Source organism: Myiozetetes cayanensis, unplaced genomic scaffold (genome assembly GCF_022539395.1).
Source record: "Myiozetetes cayanensis isolate MyiCay16 unplaced genomic scaffold, myiCay2020 scf5-8, whole genome shotgun sequence".
In the NCBI taxonomy this organism is placed as follows: Eukaryota; Metazoa; Chordata; class Aves; order Passeriformes; family Tyrannidae; genus Myiozetetes; species Myiozetetes cayanensis.
Genome location: NW_026087742.1, coordinates 8,898,216 through 8,918,854, shown reverse-complemented (window position 1 = coordinate 8,918,854; position 20,639 = coordinate 8,898,216). Strand labels below are relative to the sequence as shown.

General features: G+C 38.9%; 1 protein-coding gene across 15 annotated transcripts in view; it reads left to right on the top strand.

Moving 5' to 3' along the window:
- ROBO2 (roundabout guidance receptor 2) overlaps positions 1 to 20,639 on the top strand; it is a 1,049,785-nt gene that overhangs the window by 987,019 nt on the left and 42,127 nt on the right. For 8 of the 15 annotated variants that reach the window (XM_050333786.1, XM_050333782.1, XM_050333784.1 and 5 more), the window contains 7 exons: positions 1,559 to 1,585; positions 2,509 to 2,553; positions 8,659 to 8,701; positions 10,241 to 10,368; positions 14,691 to 14,972; positions 15,350 to 15,475; positions 19,803 to 19,959. In XM_050333786.1, coding sequence (XP_050189743.1) covers positions 1,559 to 1,585; positions 2,509 to 2,553; positions 8,659 to 8,701; positions 10,241 to 10,368; positions 14,691 to 14,972; positions 15,350 to 15,475; positions 19,803 to 19,959 — 808 coding nt within the window. The remainder of the gene's footprint in view (positions 1 to 1,558; positions 1,586 to 2,508; positions 2,554 to 8,658; positions 8,702 to 10,240; positions 10,369 to 14,690; positions 14,973 to 15,349; positions 15,476 to 19,802; positions 19,960 to 20,639) is intronic. The other 7 variants (XM_050333783.1, XM_050333777.1, XM_050333787.1 and 4 more) reach the window with 5 other exon arrangements.

The window sequence follows — 20,639 nt, the reverse complement described above, 5'->3', positions numbered from 1 at the left end:
AATTTACTTATGGCAGAAACCATAAAAAGATTCGTCTTTGAGGTAGAACATCTTGGAATATCCTCTTGTACCAAATGTTTCTTCCAGTTACAAATTAGTTTTTGAAAACTACATTTGGAAAAATAAATACACCTGCCAAATGAAAATATTTTCATCTTTCCCCAACCACTTTGTTTTGTGTATTCTGTGCTTCAGGATTCTTATGAATTCTTAGGGAGTCAAGTGATCACCCATAAATCTGAAGGTCACTCTGAAGCCTAATTTAACACACAACCCCCTCCCCATTCTTCAGGCATTGGGACAGGTTCTCTAGAAGTGCTTATTAACATTTAAAAAGAGAAAACTTTTTTTTTTTTTTTTGAGGAAGATTAGCCCAGTTGAGGACACAGCATATTTAATGTTGACATTTTGTCACACTCAAGTTACACAAGTGCTCTTCTATTACATGTGAACCTGAGGACACAGGTTCCCTAAGTGGCTGAGCATTTCTAACTCCTTGCCAAAACCCCACATTCATTCACAGCCCAAATGTCCTTCTCAGCTTAGCATTACCCATCGTGAGACTCCTCAGTGTCCTGACTGGGCTCACTAAACCAGAAGGAAACTATTCCATGCTGGTTTTCAATCCTTCCTGCTGGATTTGTTTTCCACTGGCTTAGTGAAACAGGGAAGATCAAGAAAATGTGAGATGAGCAGTAGAGGACAAGAGTAAGGAGAGACCAGTGGCTTTTGAATCTTCTTGGTTTCTGTGGAACCTCATCTTGTATCACCACGTGACCTCTGACATTCATGGGTTGTGTATTTTCGTGGTTTTCTTTTTCTTTTTTCTTTTTTCTTTCTTTAACAGCAGTGACTTTTGCTCTCTCAGAGGTAGGGTGTTGTTAACTGAGAATCTAATATTTCTTTCACACACCTATAGGTGTGTTTCTATGAAACATCATTCCAGATCCCAAGATTTTTCATACTAGGGGACAGCTGGGCTGTTATTCCTCTTAGGAAAGAGTCCTACATAGATTTTTGGACGCAAGTTAAAATTAGTCTTTTCTTAAAAAGGAGAATTATTAGCCCAGTATGTGAGTTGACAAACTGGGGAGGAACAGGGGAGAATTGAGAGCAAAGTCTTTTATACCTTTAAATGCATAGCTGTAAGTAACCATAACAGTTGTAATAAACTGTGTCTCCTGCAACTCATTCCTTCTCATGACGTTTGCTGCATCTACGTGTGATGTGAACATTGCATCATGAAATTGTGTGTGCTTTCAGCAAGGAATGTAGATAACAGATCATGCTTCAAAATTCATCCTAGTGTTTTCAATTTGGAGAACAGCATGTCCACACAGAGAGTCTTCAAATGTGACTGTTGAAGTTCACTGCTCATCTTTCCGACCATCGTCTCTCATTGGCTGCTGGCTGGTCAGTGCTTTAAGCTCAGCTGCTATGTCCTGCTTATGATATTCAACCCCGGCTTGAGTAAATTCCAGAGGAAACTCGTGCCCTGCAATTAGCCCTATTTCTCTGGGTGTGTAACTCACAATGTGTTTGCTTTCTTGTTTTGCAGTTCAGTCCTTCACCTTCACCCCTGCAGGTACTGTCCATTAGTCTGTCTCTTACCTCACTAGCACATCACTGCAAACATTAGCTAAGGCTTTATGAACATGTGAGATATGCAGAATCGAAACCAAATACAAGGAGAAATACTTTGGCTGCCTATCTGTGATAAAAATGTAGTATTTATTTCCCTAGTGATCCAAGGGGAACATAATAAAATCTGCCACCATTAATGTCTCTGTCACTGTAATTCTGCATACTTACTCACCTAACTCCTTGAAATAATGCAGTTTTGAAAGTAATTTGCAGGACAAGATGCTTGAACTGGCTTAACATGAACAGGCATTAGTCATATATAACTGAATTTTGATTTTTTAAAGCTAATGTATCTTGAATATTTTTGCAGTGGAGAAATGGAACTTTCTTCCACTTTAGCCCTTAGTTATGTATATGTTTGCTTTACTGTGAGGTGTTCAGATCTTCAAGCAACCTAGGGATTAACAGATTCACTTGTTTCCTTTACAGGGTTTTTGGAATTAAAGCATTTTCTTTTTTTCTGACTACCCAGTTCAAAACTGGTATCCTATTTTTCATATCTTTAAAAAGATAGCATACGGTAGACTATTATCATAAACATGATTAAAGATATCTGAAGGATAAACCAAGTGTGGCTGAAACAGCAGGTTGCAAACAGCTTATTCAACATATGGATAGCCAGAAAAAATAGAGTACAGAATTAATAGTAATAATGGATACAAATAAATAGCTTCTGCTCCTGTAATTAATCGCGACATTTAAAAACTTTAAAGTAATTGTACCTCAGTGTTACAGGGTAAAAGACTGATAAATCTCATCATTTTCCAGCAGAAGTCTGTAAAGTTTTCTGTGTGTAGTTTGGCCACTCAGTTTCATTTACCAAAGCTGTCTCCTCTTCTGTCCTCTCTGCCATCCATGTGATAGAGTCCAGTCTTCCTACTGCACTGCTGAACCAGTCCTCATGCTCAGGTAGCTGCTTTCTCACTCTTGCTTGTCTTCAGCCACAGCTTTTGTGTTTACCTTAAGCAGGAAAGGGCAAATGACTGTCAGGACATGTGAGTGAAGGTGGTGGTGTCTGCCCCAAGAGCCTGTGACACTGTGAGGGAGAAATGTCCTTGTGGAAAAGCTCCGGGGGCTCAGGATTGCTCCTCTAGCTCCCAGGCAGGTTTGGCCGAGCTGGTGCAAGTAGAGGCACAACACTTCCTAACCTAAATGCTTTACTGGCTTTTCTTTGAAAGACAACACAGGATTTTTTCCCAAAATTCAATAGTTTGTCTTTGCATTTGGTTCCTACAACTGTGCCACTGTCAGCTATCTTTAACTTTAAACACAACTTTCCACTGTGTTTGTAGCATACACTGGCATGTGTGTTGTGCTGTAGCCACAGTGGCTGTGCATGATTTAGTGCTCGTGATCCACACGTGCTGGGAAACCAGGATATGTCAGAGGCACTGCCAAAAGTGTACTTTTTTTAAAAGTAATTTTGACGTCTTGTGGACATCATAGAACTAAAAGATCCCACAGTTCTGTTTCCTGGCCTATCATCGTTTCTGGAGGCACTGAGAACCTAAGTCATCCAGTAGTTAAGTCCAAAAAAGCAATCACTAATTTAAAAAAAAGTCTTCCTTAGGACAGAACGTAGTCCATAATTTTTATCTTTATACCCAGAGTTCCATAAGAAACTTTGTTAATTCGCTACTATTTAATTTGCCATTGGTATAATATAATTTAGACGAACATATCTGTGCTTGTGGGGATTAGTCACTCACAACTGTGTGTTGTTCCCTCCAAAGTTATGATTCATAAATGGTTTGGGTTTAGATCTAATTATTTAGAGAGAGGTATGTAGCTTTCAGGATCTCATCAGAGACAGCTGTCAATGAAGTTTTACTAAAGATGAATTTATCCTAATATACTCAGATTTTAGAAGGTGCTCAACTTTTGTTCAGACATCTGCTTTAAATCTTTCAGAGAGTTGCAGAACATGCACATTTGATTGTATGATAAAGGGAATTGAATCTTTTAGTGGAACATTCAAACACTTACTTTATTTCACACACAAAACAAACCCCTATTATTTCTGATGTGAATACTTTTTGGGTTGTTTTTCTTCAGCTGCATTTGCCTGTGTGTAGAACTTAGAACACTGAAAATAGTTGTTTAAAAGTCTGACTCCTGTAGTTTTATAATTACTTGCTAAAAATGTTCTTTTGGGTAATTTTCAGATTATGGGTCATTCACTAGGCTTGTGTGTTATTTGTATTCTGTTATTAGGAGCCTAAGATGTATAATTTCTGCTGTGAGACTAAACTACTGTAACACCCCGTGCAGGGGAAGAGCAAACAACAAATGTCAGGCAGTTGGTAGCGATTTGTTTCAGAGAAGAATAACTGAGTTAAATTCATTAAGTTCTCTGTCTTTGTGAACATATTCGTAAGTACCGAGAGGTTGCTCAGATGGTCACAGGTAAAGTGACATTGAAAATCATAGCTAAATTTTTTTGGTTACTTTCAGTTGAACTGACTCCAGCAGTTGCTGAGCCACAATTCTGTACATCACTATTCTTCCACTTCCCTTTCCCCCTTCATGACTCACCAGGCATTGATTCTCAGTAATATCAGTCCTACAAGACATATGATTAGCTAATATGTTTGTTAGATTACTACTGATAAGTAGTAGTGTCATCATCTGCAGCTATACCAGAGCTATACATTGTTGTGACCATGTAAACCCCAAATCTGGCATAGAAACAGTAGAATACAAGTGTTACTCCTTTTTAGCCATCACTTCTGTAATAAAAAGATAGATACTTTTGTGAGCTTCTGTGAAAGCTAAAGTACTGCTGGTCTGGGGTTTTTATGGTACTTTTCTGGTTACACTTTACTTGGACAACTGCCTGGATATAAACACGCACATGATACAAAGATAGATGGCACAAACCAGATATCTGAACACTTCTTGTATAACAGATGAATTATTTCAGTGCTGTATTACAGTGACAAAACAGAATTTGTTTATTTATCTCCTTATCTTTCCTGTGCCCTCAAACTTGTGCCAGTACCCACTCACTTGAATACTCAGGTGTTTTCAAGTGTCTAGGCCATCAGCCATGCAAAAAAAAAAAAAGTAAATATGTATTTTCACTTACGAGTAGATAAGCTTATTTAGTGACTAGTGCTCCTTGGGATTAAAGATTTCACAGAGCTGAATAAACAAAAAACAAATTAAAAATAGATAGAGAATCATGAAATGCTACGCATTTTATGTGCAACTCCTGAAACTGTTAAATGTGGATAAACTGTATGACAGAATCATCCAAAGGTAGACAGAAGATTTGATGGAATTTTTATGTGCTGATTATCTGTTCTGAGTTAATGCTTATTAAAAGAGGATTAATCTACATTCATATTTGAGAAACAGCTTATCAGAAAAAGGAATGAGACATGGCTGGCAACATTAAAGTTTTCATTTGCAGTAGGAAAATGTGGCCTACTAGAGATAGGCATACAGAAAGCTTTCTAAAGCTTTCTAAAGCTTTCTTGCCTCAGAATGTCGACTTACTATACATTCATATTTTTCCAGTTCTAGCAGGCATGAAGATTAAGTTTAACCTTGTCAGATAATATTAGTAAATGGTTTTGGTACCTCCTTATATATTTAATAAAAAGCATCTGAAAAGCTCCTTAACATATGCTGTTTTTCATACAAATATATACAATATAATTTCCTGAAATATTTATGCATTTAAAATGCTCTTTGGATTATATTTCTGCATTTTTACAGTCCTTGAAGTATAAGCTGGTGGGGATTCCTTCAAAATCTCTCTATGCAGAGGTTATTTTTTCATCTCCTTTTGAAAACCAATCTCACCCCTGCAGGTCTTCAGCCTTTCTAAGAACATATATCAGATGCAAAGACTGCTGAAAGAGCTGTTTTGCTTCCTTGGTGATAAAAAGCAAGGGAGATGGGTGGGTCAGTGATAGGGACATCCTTCCCTTCCTCCTCTTACACTGCCCCTTGAAATTGCTCTGCTGCTTTTTGAAGTGGAGGCAGGATGAATAAAGCCAGCTGTCTGTGTGTTTTATTTTTACAGTGACATCTACAAGCCTGCACTGCATTAAGTCTGCTTCTATTCAGGCGTTTAGACTTGTTTTGTAATTGCAGAAATCAAACTGCAGGCAAAAATGCTGACAAAATGCATGGCAGGAATGATAAACATAGTGCTTGTGTTGGCAGCCTGACCATATCTTCTGTTGTTAGCTGTCTTTCCTTTCACAACATTGATGCTAAAGAAAAAGCACCTTCTCTATCCAGCCTTAGGTAGCCCATTCATGGATGGCATCAGGAACAGGTTTTGTTGTGTTTTTTTGCTGGTGAAATGTCCACACTTTAAGAGGAATTTTGGCATGCTTAATTAATATGCCAGAACCTCTTCCACCAAGCAGAGGAAACAACTCAAATACTTCCTTCTTTGTTTTCTCATTGCATACACTGGTATACAGGGTGGAGGGTAAACGAAAGAACCTGTATTCCTTCCCAGTTCCATACACATCACATAAGCACAGTCTTCCCCAGGAAAAACAATGTCACTGCAAGAAAGGTTCTTTTTTTTTTATTTATTTATTTAAACTAAGCTGAACCTTTCTTCTAAAAATGGTGCTTATATTGGGAGAGTGTAAGATTAATGTAGGCAAAAAACCCAAAACAAAACAAGAAATAGTTCCTACCACAAGGATACACAGGTAGAAGAAAAAGGAGCAAATGCTGTGACACCTGTCTGTTCTCAACAATCTCATATGTCACAGCCAACCTGCAGCAACTGTGGCTCTAGCAAAGAGGTTTTGGTGTCATTTCTTCCCAGTATGTTTCTCACAGCTTGCCTTGGAGTTTTCCCATCCCTGACTACCCAGAAAATAAACTGTGTCAGGCAAATATTGCTGCAATCTCCTACTAGCCCCTCCATTTAGCTTTACACAATAAAGCTAGACAAGGGATATAACCATTTTGAAGAGCACAAATACTGTTGGGATTTTTTTTTTTCTTCATATGACATGCAAACTTAAAATCTCACACACTTGTATGTGCTATACAAGTGGTGACAAAATAACTTCAAAATTATTTCTGGGTGATGATAGTCTAAAAAAGAGCATTAATCCCAAGCATTTTTTAGAAAATATGTTTTAGTGGAATTCCCTTAAATCTGTAAACTTTATTATTATGGATTGTTTCCCAATTAGCCTTTCTTTCTCATTTGCCTTATATCTTGTCACTTTGACAAATGCAGAAAGTTGGAGGAATCAAGTACTAAATCTGAAGGGGAGGAGGAGAAAGGAAGCAACATCTGATGTACTTTTGAACAAAATACTTTGAAACAGCCAGGCAGTGCCCACATTTTTGCATATTCATGGTAGTCACAGCACTTCAGATTATTTACTTTTAAGCAACGAGTGATACAGTCATTTGACAGCTTGTTAGAGAAAGCAGCGTTGGCTCTAAAATGAATTACCTGCAGTGTTTTACCATGTCTTGTTTTTCAATAGCAGGTTTTTATTTAATACTTTCCATACTTGCATTTTGATTTTCTTTTCATTAATTGGTTTGATTACATCCTTTCAAAATTCAGCTATTAACCATTTTAATGTGACATATGACTGCAGTGATTTTCTGATATTGATATTAGTCTGCTCTGCAGTGAAAGATAATTAATCACCCTACCCAAGCACTCTTCCAGCAGAGCTTCCAGAGGGGCCAGTTTTGTCCCCTTTGCTGAATGTAGACTGTGAAATTATCCTAGGAGTTAATAAAGTGACAAGGATTCTATAAGGTATCAGAAGTATTTTCCCAGTGGATTTATGCCATTGCTAATTCTTTTAATGATCACAGAATTTCTATTGGGTGTGATTAGAATAGTGTATAATAGCCTAATTCTGAATTAGTGCAGTCTGGACCAATACTTGGAAAATCTTGCAAATATTCTGGGAGCTATAATTTAACAATGGGAATGTACGTCTTACAAAGGTAAACAGTATTTCCAAACCAAGGCCTATGTTAAAATAACCTGGCCACAGACTTTTCCATTCCTCTCTGAAATTCAAACCCTCACCTTGTCAGAGGCCTGTAAGGATGCAACTGTCCAGGACACTGATATAATTTAATAGTCTGCCTTATCTGTGCTTGACAATAAATAATGGGATATTGCCACTGAGGACCAGAGTAGTCTGTTGGCCTTGGTTCAAAATATTTACCAGTGCTTCAAAAAGGAGCATGCAATATTGTCAATTAGCACCTCACCAGTAATGTGGGTTTACCTATATTGCCCTGAAATGTAATCCTGTTAATAAGATAGATAAAGGAGAGGCTGGTTTTTGTCAAACACCCGTGAATGGAGACATAAAAACAATTGCCTCCCTCTGATTATGTCCTTGGCATCCCCCATGGGTGGAAGACTGGAAACACTATTTCTTCCCAGTGACACTGGCATGTATGCATTTATGTGTGGCTGCTAGTTCCTAAACTGTCCTTCTGATGGAAATGGTACAGCTGTATGATTTTTTCCATCCCTTCAGCTGTAATAGAGCTGCCACCTCTTTCCCAGGACTGTTTGTCCTGGGAAATGGCATATTTGTGTGGTGACATTATATTACTGCATTAGGACATGATGTTATTAACTCACTGGTGCAATGTCATTATGTACAGAAGCAAAAGCATGCGAAGAAACAATTTCATCACATGGCTCAGTCTTGCAAGGCAAAGTCATATGAAGGGGCCTGTGGTAAATCCAGGCCTTTTGCCCAGATGGCTGGTTTGCCTTGCAAGCTACAGAGCAAGTTGGTGTCAGTCAGTAGCGTGCAGTGAAATCCTAAACAAACTGTAACCCTCATGTGCTTGATCCTGTTCTTATAATTTCTGTGCTTTATTATGTGATGATGCCAAGAAACCTCCTATCTTGGACACTGAGCAGTTTGAATTGTTACTTTAAATTATTACTAATTGATTTTCCCCTGTCTTATATGTGTGTGCTTGTGTGTGTGTGTGTATGTTTGTTTGTTTTGTTTTCTTCCAACCAAAACACAGTCACTTTCCAAAGAGGAGATGGAGGACTAATGAGCAATGGAAGGTATGTTTCTTTGTATAAAGGTCTTTCCATTGTATTTATTTTTAAAAGTAGGGATCTGAACCATGCTGTAGGTGATGCACTTAGGTCATAACAGATTATTGGGAAGACTGGCAACATTGGAGGAGTTAAGTAGCTTACCACAGGGTTTAATGACCTATCTGTTGTGCATTTTGTAGGAATCAAGCCCAGATGTTTCATATCTCCCAGATGCCCTGGAAGAAATGAGTAGTAAATATCACAAAGAATGTGTTCATTTGTTACCAGGATGTTTATTGCATTAATTAGACATTAGCAAATGAAGTTGCTGTTGTTTAAGACTCCTTATTGGCTCCCCCTAAATTGCTGTGAGTGAACAATTACACTTAATCGATCATGAAATAAATGATTCATGGATGATGAATAGGCTGTAGATTGATAGGACTGGATTCCACAACTTTGGCTACTCAATTGAAATTGATAAAAGCTGATAACGGGCCCATATATCCTCATCTATTTTCCCTTTGCCAATATGGAGATTGTAATTAGGCCCTGGTAATAACTTCCAATCTCCTGTTTAATCAATATTTTAGCAAAAAGAGATTAGGCCTAATGAGAGCAAGTAGATGTGGCGAGAACGTGGCTGGGCCTTCTTATTGTCGTTTCCATGGAAACTGATGTTTCTCTTAGGGATTGTGCCAGGCAGGGGTCTATAATGTACAATGATCGGAGATGTTGCTCCAACTTCATGAGTGCTTTAATAACCTAGAAAAGCTGCAGAACTGTGGATGGCTTTTTGTTTTCATTTGGGGAAAGTGGGGGGGGTGTCTGCAGGAAATTGTTTGTTTTCCCTGTGAAACACAAATACAAACAATCCACCTGCCTTGCTAAATTTCTGTTTATCCTGGTCCGAGGGTGCCTTCCCTTTCACCACGCTCGCTGTTTAATACTGCTCTCAAAGCTGGGAATTACAGGGATATAAAAGCCATGCAGTAGTGGCAGATAGAGATAGCTGTGGACTTTCCATTAATCCTACTCAAACCTGTTTGCCTCTAAACCATCCAAGAGTGCTCAAAGAAAGAGTTACCAGCCTACAGATGACAGGCACGCATTTGGGATGCAAGGGAAGGAAGAAATAGTAGCCCAAAGTCCTGGAAATGGCTGATATGGAGCAATCAGTTTGAGTGATGGCTCCCTTGAGGTGGTAATTTATCATGCAGCCCTGTTGTAGGATCCCGTGATGGTGCTGCCTAACTCCTGTTTCACACAGACAACGGAGTTCATTTGGATTCTGGCAGAGTCACGACGGATGCCTAGTCCCACTTCTACTGACAAAGTTGATTTGTATATAACCTTAATTAACTGCTCAAGGTCTTTAAATCATCCAAGGCTACACAGTTTTAAATTGAAATAAATTAAAGTCTTCTAAATTGTTAGTTACCTGTGGTGTTAGGAGAACAGTGATATGGCTTGCTTGATCACTAGTTGTCTCAGAGATGTTGCAATTTTAAATATATTTGTATATATTTGTATGTATATCTCTTTTTTCTTATTCTGCTTCAGTCGACCAGGTCTGTTGAATGCAAGTGACCCCAGTTATCCTTGGCTTGCAGACTCCTGGCCTGCCACAAGTCTGCCAGTAAACAATAGCACTAGTGGACCCAATGATCTTGGCAATTTTGGTCGTGGAGGTAGGTTTCCTTTTATCAAGTCACCATATAGTATGCAATAGGCTCCCATTTATGATAAATGCTGTGTAATATTTTTATCATTATAGTTCTATGTGTGATTCTAGATTTGACTGAAAATTTACTTTAAATTGTTCATTTTGCTTTGTTGCTTTTTACTTCTTTTAAAAGCTAGGTCTGGTTTATAATTTACCCCACAGTGATGAGACAGGGTCTGCTTATGATCTAAAGAGAAACGTCTTTGTTGCTCAACCTCATTCCCTTTTGTGTGGAGATAAGCAATCTGCTGGGCAGGGCAATATAGCCAGGGATAAAAGATGTCCATAAGGGCAGAGGAAAACCTGGGGGACACAGGAAGGATGTTCCTTCAGCAGAACAGAAGAACATTGTTGCTGTCACCTTACCCATCCTCTTCCTACTGAGGGCCGGCTCTCAGTCTCAAGCACAATCCATGAAGAAGGGCTCAAAGGTCTTCACTCTTCACCAATTTGCCTTCTCTTTGGAGGAAAAAATATACAGAAGGGAACTATTTAGATTTTTTGAGTGGTTTGCTTTGATTTTGAATTGAGGGAGGACTTTTGAAGAGATGAGGTGATGATTTATTATTATGATGGTGAATCTTTAGAGGGGTTGTTTTCTTTCAAACATTTTACTCAAATGGGAATTTCGACGATGGGAATTTTAAAAGTCATGGTAGTATTCAGATCTCTCAGTTAGTCCCTTGGTTTCTGTGATAACAGAGCTAGTTCTGCATGGTGGTGTTCAGAACAAGACTTCCTAATGTAAATGAGCATATAAATATTGTTAAGACATGAATAGGTTAACAAAAATCAAGACAACTTTATGTATCAAAAATGCATTAAAATGTAAAAAAAAAAGAAAAAATCCATAAACCCATCAAATTGATAAATTTGAAAAGAATTCAGTTTTGAACTGTACCAGAACCTGTTTCTGAAAATCATCCCTCATGTCAGTTCTACATTCCCATGCAAAATCTCTTGCCTGTGGTTTGACTACTGTGACTTCAAATTACAACAAAACACACCAGATTTATATTCCATATAAAAATGCTGTAAAGCTCTTGTCATACAAAACTATTTAAAAGTAAGCAAAACTTTTGATAATATTTAGAAGGCAACTGAATATCTGCCAGGTTCTTTGTTGTGAATGTCTTGAAAATAAAACCCTTCAGTACTTTTCCATCTTTTCTTAAGCTCACATAATACAGAAAAATTACCATTTTCTTTTAACATTTAGCTCTACATGACAGAAATTGGAAGCATGTTTTAAAGTTTTTGGCCTCAGTGTGGATGAGGCATAGGTCCAAATTTGTGCAAGAGATAAAACAGTTGCATTTTGAAATTCAGCAGCTTAATTCCACCCGTGATCTTTACAGTTGAGCTCACAATTTTATTCTGGCTGGTTTGGGACCACTTATCTGTTTCAGTAGCTAGACTGGATGCTTCTGCATTAAAGGTGGACTAAAAAGTCAGATGTCTTTCAACATGTACAGATGGAATATTAACGTTATAGATAGAACTCTCGCTGGTAAAAAAGCTATGATAATATAAAAGGTCTGTATGCATTTTAAAAACAGTAAGGTGGCAATGAATCAATCACTGGAAAGTCAGAAGCTGAGGCAAACAGTTCTAACATTGCCCTGAAGAGTGAGATCCATGTTGTGTCCCAGACAGGCACATGAGAGCAAGGCTGTGAGTGGCAAGCACAGGTTAGAGCTGGAGTCGTGACAGGTCACAGAATGGCACTGCATCTCCTGAGGCAGCAACAAAGAGCCTCCCTCCAGAAGTACTTCAGTGCTATTTCATTTATCTGAGGAATTACACAGCAAGTTGGATTTTGGAGAGTTTTGGGGAAAGCATCCAGTGGGAAATGTGTGTTCGTCTTTGGTCTGAAATGTACAGTGTGGGATTTTCCACTGTGACAACTTGGTGGGAAAATCACACTTGACTTTTACTAGGTGATTGTGGCACTTTGTAAAATGGGAATTTAATAGCTCTTTAAGTGCTTAATGCATACATTTCATCGAAGTCAAAAAACTAATCCGTGGTGGTACTGAAAATTCCCAGAATGTCTGGAGAACCTCAGCTTTTTGGTAGGAATGACTGAAAGTTCTTGGCTGGTGGGGAGCTATGCAACTTTCCTTTCAAGTGTGTGCTATGTATACTTCTCCATTTTAAAATGACTGTAATAGAGATGATACCTCTTCAGTTGCCAGAAATGTGCTCTAAAAGACAGATGTATGTCTGAGTACTTGAGAGATGAGCATTTTGATAGTTTTTACTTCCCTGAGTCTGCAAATCCAACACAGACAGGTTGAGTTGGATTTGCTTCACTTTATACATCAACAACAGAATTTATTTACTAAACTTCAAGCCATTATAGTTTGACGAAACCAATTGTGGAAAGGAAAAATCTTCATACTGTGGATGAAATGAAAGAAAGATGGGACTGCATTTGTCTCTCACATCTCATACTGTATTTGGACGTAGATGCTTTTCTGTTTGTGTACAACCCCTAGAAAGCACATTGCCTGTGTGCAGATAGATAGTAATGAACCTGATTTTGAAATATGAGCTGTAGTTTGCATTAATTGTAATTTTTTTTTCACTTACAATTTATCTGCGGTTATAAGTTAATACAATTAAGATCTTTTAAATACTTGATTGTGTCCATTTCCCTGTTGTCTGCAAAACCAGATCATGCTGATAGACCCAAATTTAATCTCTGTTTCAGCAGTGTCTCTGCTGAGCACTCGTTATTGCCGTATTTATTGTTAGTATTATGTTGTTGCCCTGAGACTGAAGATGTTATTAGGGTCCATATAAAAATCTTCATTGTTGCACACATGAATGTAATAGAAAATAGTTTGTGATCCAAATGTTCATCCCAGGGGGAAAAAAAACAAAACAAAAAACAAAACAAACCACAACAAAATATATAAACAAACCAAGACAATGGGAGGAGACAATGCTGTCACAGCTCATTGCTGGATAAGTCTTTGAGACAGTGAGAGAACAACTGTACTCCTTGAGCTTTCACAAAACCCCCATCTGAGTCTGAAACTGAGCCTAAACCCTTGTGTAGGTGCAAGAATCATCTTTTCTTTCTGGGGTTCAAGGTGTATACAAATTGGCTGTGATCCCTAGAATGGGACCTGAACCTCCTCACTATAGGAGTGTGCATTATCTCAAGTGTGATCTAACAGTTGGAATCCATATCTGCCATCTGGCTGTAGAAAGAAAATGGAATATAAATGATGCTTTTTAAATGTTGTTTTTAACAATTACATTCCAGAATTGATTCAACTTTCCAGAGTCTAAACAAATTGTAAAAATAGTACCATTTGATATATTGACCTCTGAGTGAGAGAAGGAAGAGGATTATCTGCTCAGCTGAGGTTCTCCTTGGAACATCATGCCAGTCATCATTAGATTCTTCACACATCAGTAGCCTCAGTTTCTAGATCTAGTATTCCACCAGCAAAGGTCACTTCACTGTTTAGTAAGGAGAGAGATTGCCAATCTATCTGATTAAATATATAAACTGCACTGTGTGATGATTCGAAAAACGTAAAAAAGTCAACAGATTTTTAGTTAAATGTGTTGTACTGTTTTTCAGGTAAATGTACTGGAGTATTTGAACAAGTTGTTCTCCATTATCAACACTGCTTTGCCATTTGAGGGACTGATCACTTAAATCCCTTCAGAATAACAGATTTTCTTTCACATATCAGGAACAACTTGGTCTTGTCATGTTTTTCTTTGTGGAAAAGGAGAAAAGTACTAGCTAATGTCAAAAAGAGAATTAGATAAGCTGATGCACAAAACTTCAAGGAAATCAAGGTGATGCCCTTAAAAAATTACTTTCAGAGCTTTGGCATCCATACAAGAGTTTTTCTACACATTTTCTCTGAAAGTTCCCTCCGTGATTTGTAAATTCTCTCCTTTCATCATTTCCCTGAAACCCAGACAGTTTCATTGGTTCTGACACAGAGTGAACAATTGAAAACATTCTTTAGGAGAGAAATATTCCAAACTTCACTTTCAAGCTGAAGGTATGGAGGGGGAAAAAAAAAAAAAAAGATGGTTTTAGGCAGTGAGACGTGAAGGACAAGTGGTAGGCCTGTCACAGATGCTGATAGCTTGGCGATGGTTGTACATCATCTTCCCTTCGTTGGCTCGTGGACCTGTCTCAGCTGAAATGCAAACGTGCAAAATGACACATTTATTTCTCATCTTAAACCTTGATACTTTCAGGCTTCCTGTGCATCAATGATTTGTTTCATTCCCCTGTGTTCACCACAGATGTGCTGCCACCAGTGCCAGGGCAAGGAGATAAAACTGCTACTATGCTTTCTGATGGAGCCATTTACAGCAGCATCGACTTCACCACGAAAACTAGTTACAACAGTTCCAGCCAAATAACGCAAGCCACGCCATATGCCACCACCCAGATACTGCATTCCAACAGCATCCATGAGTTGGCTGTTGATTTACCTGATCCTCAGTGGAAAAGCTCAATTCAGCAAAAAAATGACCTGATGGGATTTGGTTACTCTCTCCCAGACCAAGGCAAAGGCAACAATGGTAATTACAGCTCTTATTTTCCACAGACCTTGGCTTTGTACTGTATCATCTGTGCATTAGAATTAGAAAATTCTTTTTAGTTATGTGAGACACTGTTCATATTTACCTTAACTAATGCTAACATGCCTTGCATGCGTGCTGAATGTCATACAATCACAAAATACATCGTCCTGTGCTTTTATTCCTCTTTGTCCTGTGCTAATCACCAAGCCATCTGCCTTCCACTAGGCTAGGGTAGGTGTACCTTTGAAAATAAGTCAGTTAAAACTGCCACCCCACCACATCTGCTGTTGACTTGCTAACTGCATGTGTCGCATGTGCTTGTGCTGTCGACTAATCCCACGATGCCACTGTGACCTTTGCCGTTTAACCCTTAGCCTTGCTTTACATCCCTGACTACCGGGTGGCTGAGGGACTGGCTAATAGATTGCCACACAACCAGTCACAGGATTTCAGCACCACCAGCTCCCACAACAGCTCCGAAAGGAGTGGCAGCCTCTCAGGTTGGTTCCACCACCGTGGGCAGGGGAGTGAGGGACGGAGGGGTGTCGGTGAGCGGCTCACCGTGGAGGTGGAAGACCTCCCAGGCACAGGTTGAGAACTACCATGAGAGTGCCTGCCTGCTAGGAAACACTGGAAAATGTGAAGTTTCATTGGAACATCAGAGAACACTGTCACATGGGCCTCTACTTTAAAAAAAAAAAAAAAAAAAAGTTTTTGGCAAAACCTATTTGGAGGTAACTGGAGATTCCTCCCAGGTGGTGCTTGTCGGTGCAATTGCCAGCCTTGCCTTGTCACATCCTTTCCCTGACAGCACAGTTCGTGGAGCAAATGTATTTCTGCATCCATCCTCAGTTTATGGGTCACCCCACACGGAACATCATGAGGAGAGTAATATTTTTGTTGAGTGGTTAACAGATCCCCCACTCCCACAAGCTGTTTCTAGCGAAGCAGATCAGAAATAGTTGTAGGGCCCTGAACGATGACTGGGGTTTCAACAAATTGTACCAAGCCTGCATACAAACAGGATGTAAATTTTATGTGTGTGCTGCATGTTCTATTGGAAACATGATGCATTTTCATCAGATGAAAATGATTGTAGTACATGTGGTTGTGTATTATATTTAAACACACCTTTTTCTTGATTTCTTTAATTTTGCTTACTTGTTGCTTATGTTATGTATAACTGTCTTCTTTTTTTTTTATTTAAAAACAAAAACTGAAAAGGCAGCAATTAAAAAGAAAACCTCTGAATTCACTTAACTGAAATATGAGAGAGCTGAAGGGACTTAACCTTGATATTCATTCTATATCCGTAGCCTTTTGAATTTCCACTACAGGCTGGAGCAATTGTAACACTAACAAACCAAACCTAGAAATTACTTCTTTACGTCAATTTAAATAACTATTCAAATTGAATCTTGAGATTAGAAGCCTATAATCACTGGCCCATAACTTAAACAGCCAAATGTGTTTGCAAGTCTCGTGTTTCTCAAGGGGGAGTATGAGCTGATTTGAGTGAGACTGAAAAATAGGCTTATGGCATTGATGGAGAGGTGTCTGGGAGCGAGGTTCAGACAATGCTGCAAGAAAGGCTCTTGTTCCTTGTATGTGAGATGGATTGGCAAGTAGCTTAGGAAATCAGCTTGCTCCCCAGGCTGCATGCAAATGCAGAAATTGATGTGCTGAGGTACATGCGTGGCAGTTATCAGAGGGCAGTATCACACTTTAGATATGTTGACAGCTATGGATGCCTAAGAATTGTCTCAGAAAATGTGAAGTTTCATTGGAAAATGCCACTTAATCAAAAGCTGGATTTTGATCAAATATTTCAAGTGAAACATATTTTGCTTAATGTTTATCAGTTCAAAATAAGTCTTCTGAGGACACGAGGAAACTTCAGCTCAGTCTTTCTATGGCCAGAGCATTCCTGTTGTGACCAATGCAGCTCACACCTGGATGCCCCAATGCTCAGAGGAGTGTCAGATTATCGGACTGCAGAGTCAGCATTTTGCACTCCCTTGCTCAGTAATTATGCCTTTGATACAGGATAATTGTGTCTGTAATACACAAGAAACTGGGGGAGACCTTCAAATAGTCTGATAATTAGAGCATCGCCGGAGTCAGAGACCAGCTTTGGTTAAGTAGTCCCCATCAGGGTGAGCAGGGACTTGTTCTCTCACTTCCTTGGTTAGTACTTTAAGTACTACTTATTATTCTGACTAAGTTTCTGTCTCTCTTAAATGAATATCATGAGAAATCCTATCCCACTGTGGAATGGAAAATAGCTGAAAAACTCAACTGCTCTATGAGGCAGGGAAATTTTGTAGCTGTGCTTCGCACAGCTCCCAGATTATATCAGTGCTATGATCATCAGCCCAACTGGCAAATTCTTTTTCCAGGACCTGATTCATCTAGAGATTTAAACAATATAATTGAATTTCAGTGTGAGGAGACATTGAAACATCAAGCATCATTGCTATGGGGAAACAAGGCTTTGGTGCATCAGTTTTCAAACACACATCAGGCATTATGTATTAGGTGTCTGTTCCACTAGTCTGACAGTGGAGTAACTCTGCCTGTGGGGACAGAAGAGAAATCTCCTGCCCAGCTATACAGTGTAGGCTGCTTTCCCTACCAATAATGACCTTGGAGTTCCCGTCTTTCTTTTCTTAATCTAAATTGTTCCTTATATCTCTGCTTTACTCTCTCTAATAACTCCATTATCTTTAACCTTTTGCTCTGAACCCCCCCAAATCTGAGTGACTCCGTATTAGCACCCCACATATCCAACCTCTGTTGTACTAGTCTCCTAACGTTATCAAGATGCTACACTTCCAAAATCTTCCTCATCACCTCAACTAATCTCTGAAGTTGTTCTCTGCATTTTCCTTCTCTGAGTATTCCTTGTTCAAATCCTTCTGCAACACACACACTCTTATGCATGTGCCTTTCTCCTAAAGCAACCCCTCCTGCCTTAGCTCTACTTCTGCTGACTTTTCAAAATTTTCCCCACATCCCACAAATTTTAGTTAACCTACTTCCTTTACACTGTTCTGTGACCCTGTTTCTATATCCACTTTTTGCCTTACCTGTGCTTTGAAAGCTTCATTTTTCCCTCCAGAAGGTCCACGTGTTTGTTCCTTTATCTCCACCATCACTGGGGTTTCTTTTCAGCGGTCGAAATGTTCCTTCCCTTTTCAAGAAAGCTTCTCTCTCTACCAGGCTACAAAAGGAGGGAAGAACCAGTCTTGCTTCCTAACAGAGGGAATATCGACTCAGTTTGCACATGGTGAATGACAGGGTCTTGGCTGGAATTTACTATATGTCCCTCCAAGAAAAAGATGGAAGAGCTCTGACCTGGAATTGAGCACTAGAAAGGAAAGTCTTGTTTGCAACGTGCAGTCAGGCCAATTAGAAACCTTGCTGGACTTGTTGCCTGTCTCTAGCAGGCACAACCGGAGGTAAAAGGAGATGGCTATTTCAGAGTCACAGAATCACCTTTTTCTTCCCTCTCTATTTTCTGTTTTCATCCAGCTGACATTTGGAGGTAACAGAAGAAAGTGGCTGTCTCACAAAAAATCCCATGACATGTGGTTGTCTCTGTTGCTAGAATTGCACCTCCTCTTGTTTTCCTCTGTGCCTAGATCTAGAGCCATGGCAAAGAGGGTGGTGCCTGCCAGTGCACACCTGACGAGTCAGTTGCAGCTTTTTTGATTCATTGATTCATTTTTACTTTTTTTTTTTTTTTTAAGTGATCCTTATAAATCAACAGGATACGTCAGTGGGTAGGATGGATTAGACTGTGCTCTCTCAAACAGGAAAGGAATGAGTGATGGCCAGCTGGGTACCCCAGTGAAAAGGCATGTGACAAACTCTTCCTCCCCCCAACAGTCCAAAGAGTCTGAAAGCCACAACAAAACAGCAAAAAATGGATGGTTCTTCAAGCAGTCGAGGGATTCAAAGTGTTGTGCCATTCTTCCTCTGAATGAATTCCTAACACGAAAAAGAAGTCTCTGTAAAATAAAAGAAGCAAAGCAAGTGGGATGAGAGCTTTCTCTATGGGATCAGTTTCCCACAAATGGAAGTGTCTCAACTGGAGAAGTGGATACAAGGACAATAAGAGAAGAGCAGAGGGCTTACACAGAATGAATTGCTCTCTTCATTTTTGCCAGCCTCATCCACTGGAGTTATACATCAGAAACAAAACCTCTTCTTCATAGTGGTGCGAGATACTTGAATCCTGTGAAATGGCACGTGACTTCCTGATCTTTTAAAAAAACACAACGTTTCTTTTGTTTTGACAAGTTACTCTTGCCATTCTGCCTGAAAGATATTGAGTCTAACGACAATTTTTTTAGATGGTGTCCTTAACCTCTGTGTTTTCCATGGGAAGTGATTATGCAAAACTGTGTTATAGTCACACTGGATTCTGACATTTGAAATAATTTGCTATGTTTTATTATATTTTTATCTAGGAGTGAATTCAAGAAGTCGTAAAGAAGATATGAATAATATCAGGAAATATATTTCTGATACAGAAAGACATGTCTTTCCTTGTTTGTGCTCTACTGTGGTGCAAATGTACATAGTTTTAAAAAGAAGTGATTTTCAGCAAATATTCAGAATATTTTTCCATTCCATTCTATTATTACTTATAACCTTGTGACAGCATTAGCACGTTGATGCTGATTCTGCTGAGATATAAATACGTCTTCTTTTTTGGGGCATGCCATCTGGAATCAGAATTCTTTCAAAGAAATGTAAATAGCTAGCTTTTTTTCCCCACATTACATCTCTAACATTTTATTTTTCTTTTTGGATTTGCAGGTGGCAAAGGAGGGAAGAAGAAGAAAACCAAAAATACTGCCAAACCCCAGAAAAGTAATGGTTCAAACTGGGCCAGTGTTCCCCTCCCACCCCCTCCTGTGCAGCCACTTCCAGGCACAGAGCTGGAACACTATGGGGTGGATCAGCAAGAAGCAGGGTAATTTTTTTTTTTTTTTGGAAGAAAAATCTGTGTTTTGCAGAGATGGAGCCTTTTTGTTATTATTTTTTTAAATTTTGCTAAGTGACAATATTATTCTCTTTCATTTAAAAAAAAAAAAAAAAGAAAAGTAAAATAGCACCTTATCCTATAGATTTATTTGAGGCTATGGAGGAGAAATGTTTGAATAGCTTCTCTGGAGGGTGACTGAAGGTGGAAACAAAAGTGACCTTGCTTTGCCATCACGTAGGGCTTCACTGCTTTCTCATGCTGAGAAGTATCTCACTTCACAGGTAGCTTAATTGAATTCTGTTGGGACTGCATGCAGCTGATGGGACTCGGAGTGAGTAAGGATGACATAATCTGGCTCCTTGTATTTCTTCACTGCTTTGATGTTTAAAAATATTAGAGCCAACAGAACAAAAAAAAAAAAAAAAAAAACACCACCAAATTGGATTATTTTTTGAAGATCAACCAACGGATAATAATGTTCTCATCGGCTTTTAGAAGAAATTTCACAGTTGAGGAAGGCATGCTAATTATGGACTTTTTGTTGCCATTTAAACAACTCTTAAGTTTCTAGAACCTTCCACTTATTTTTGTATAGCTTAAACTTATTCTCAAGGACACATAATCACACAAGAAGCGCTAAGGGAGGGGGAAGAGACATTTTCTGCTCA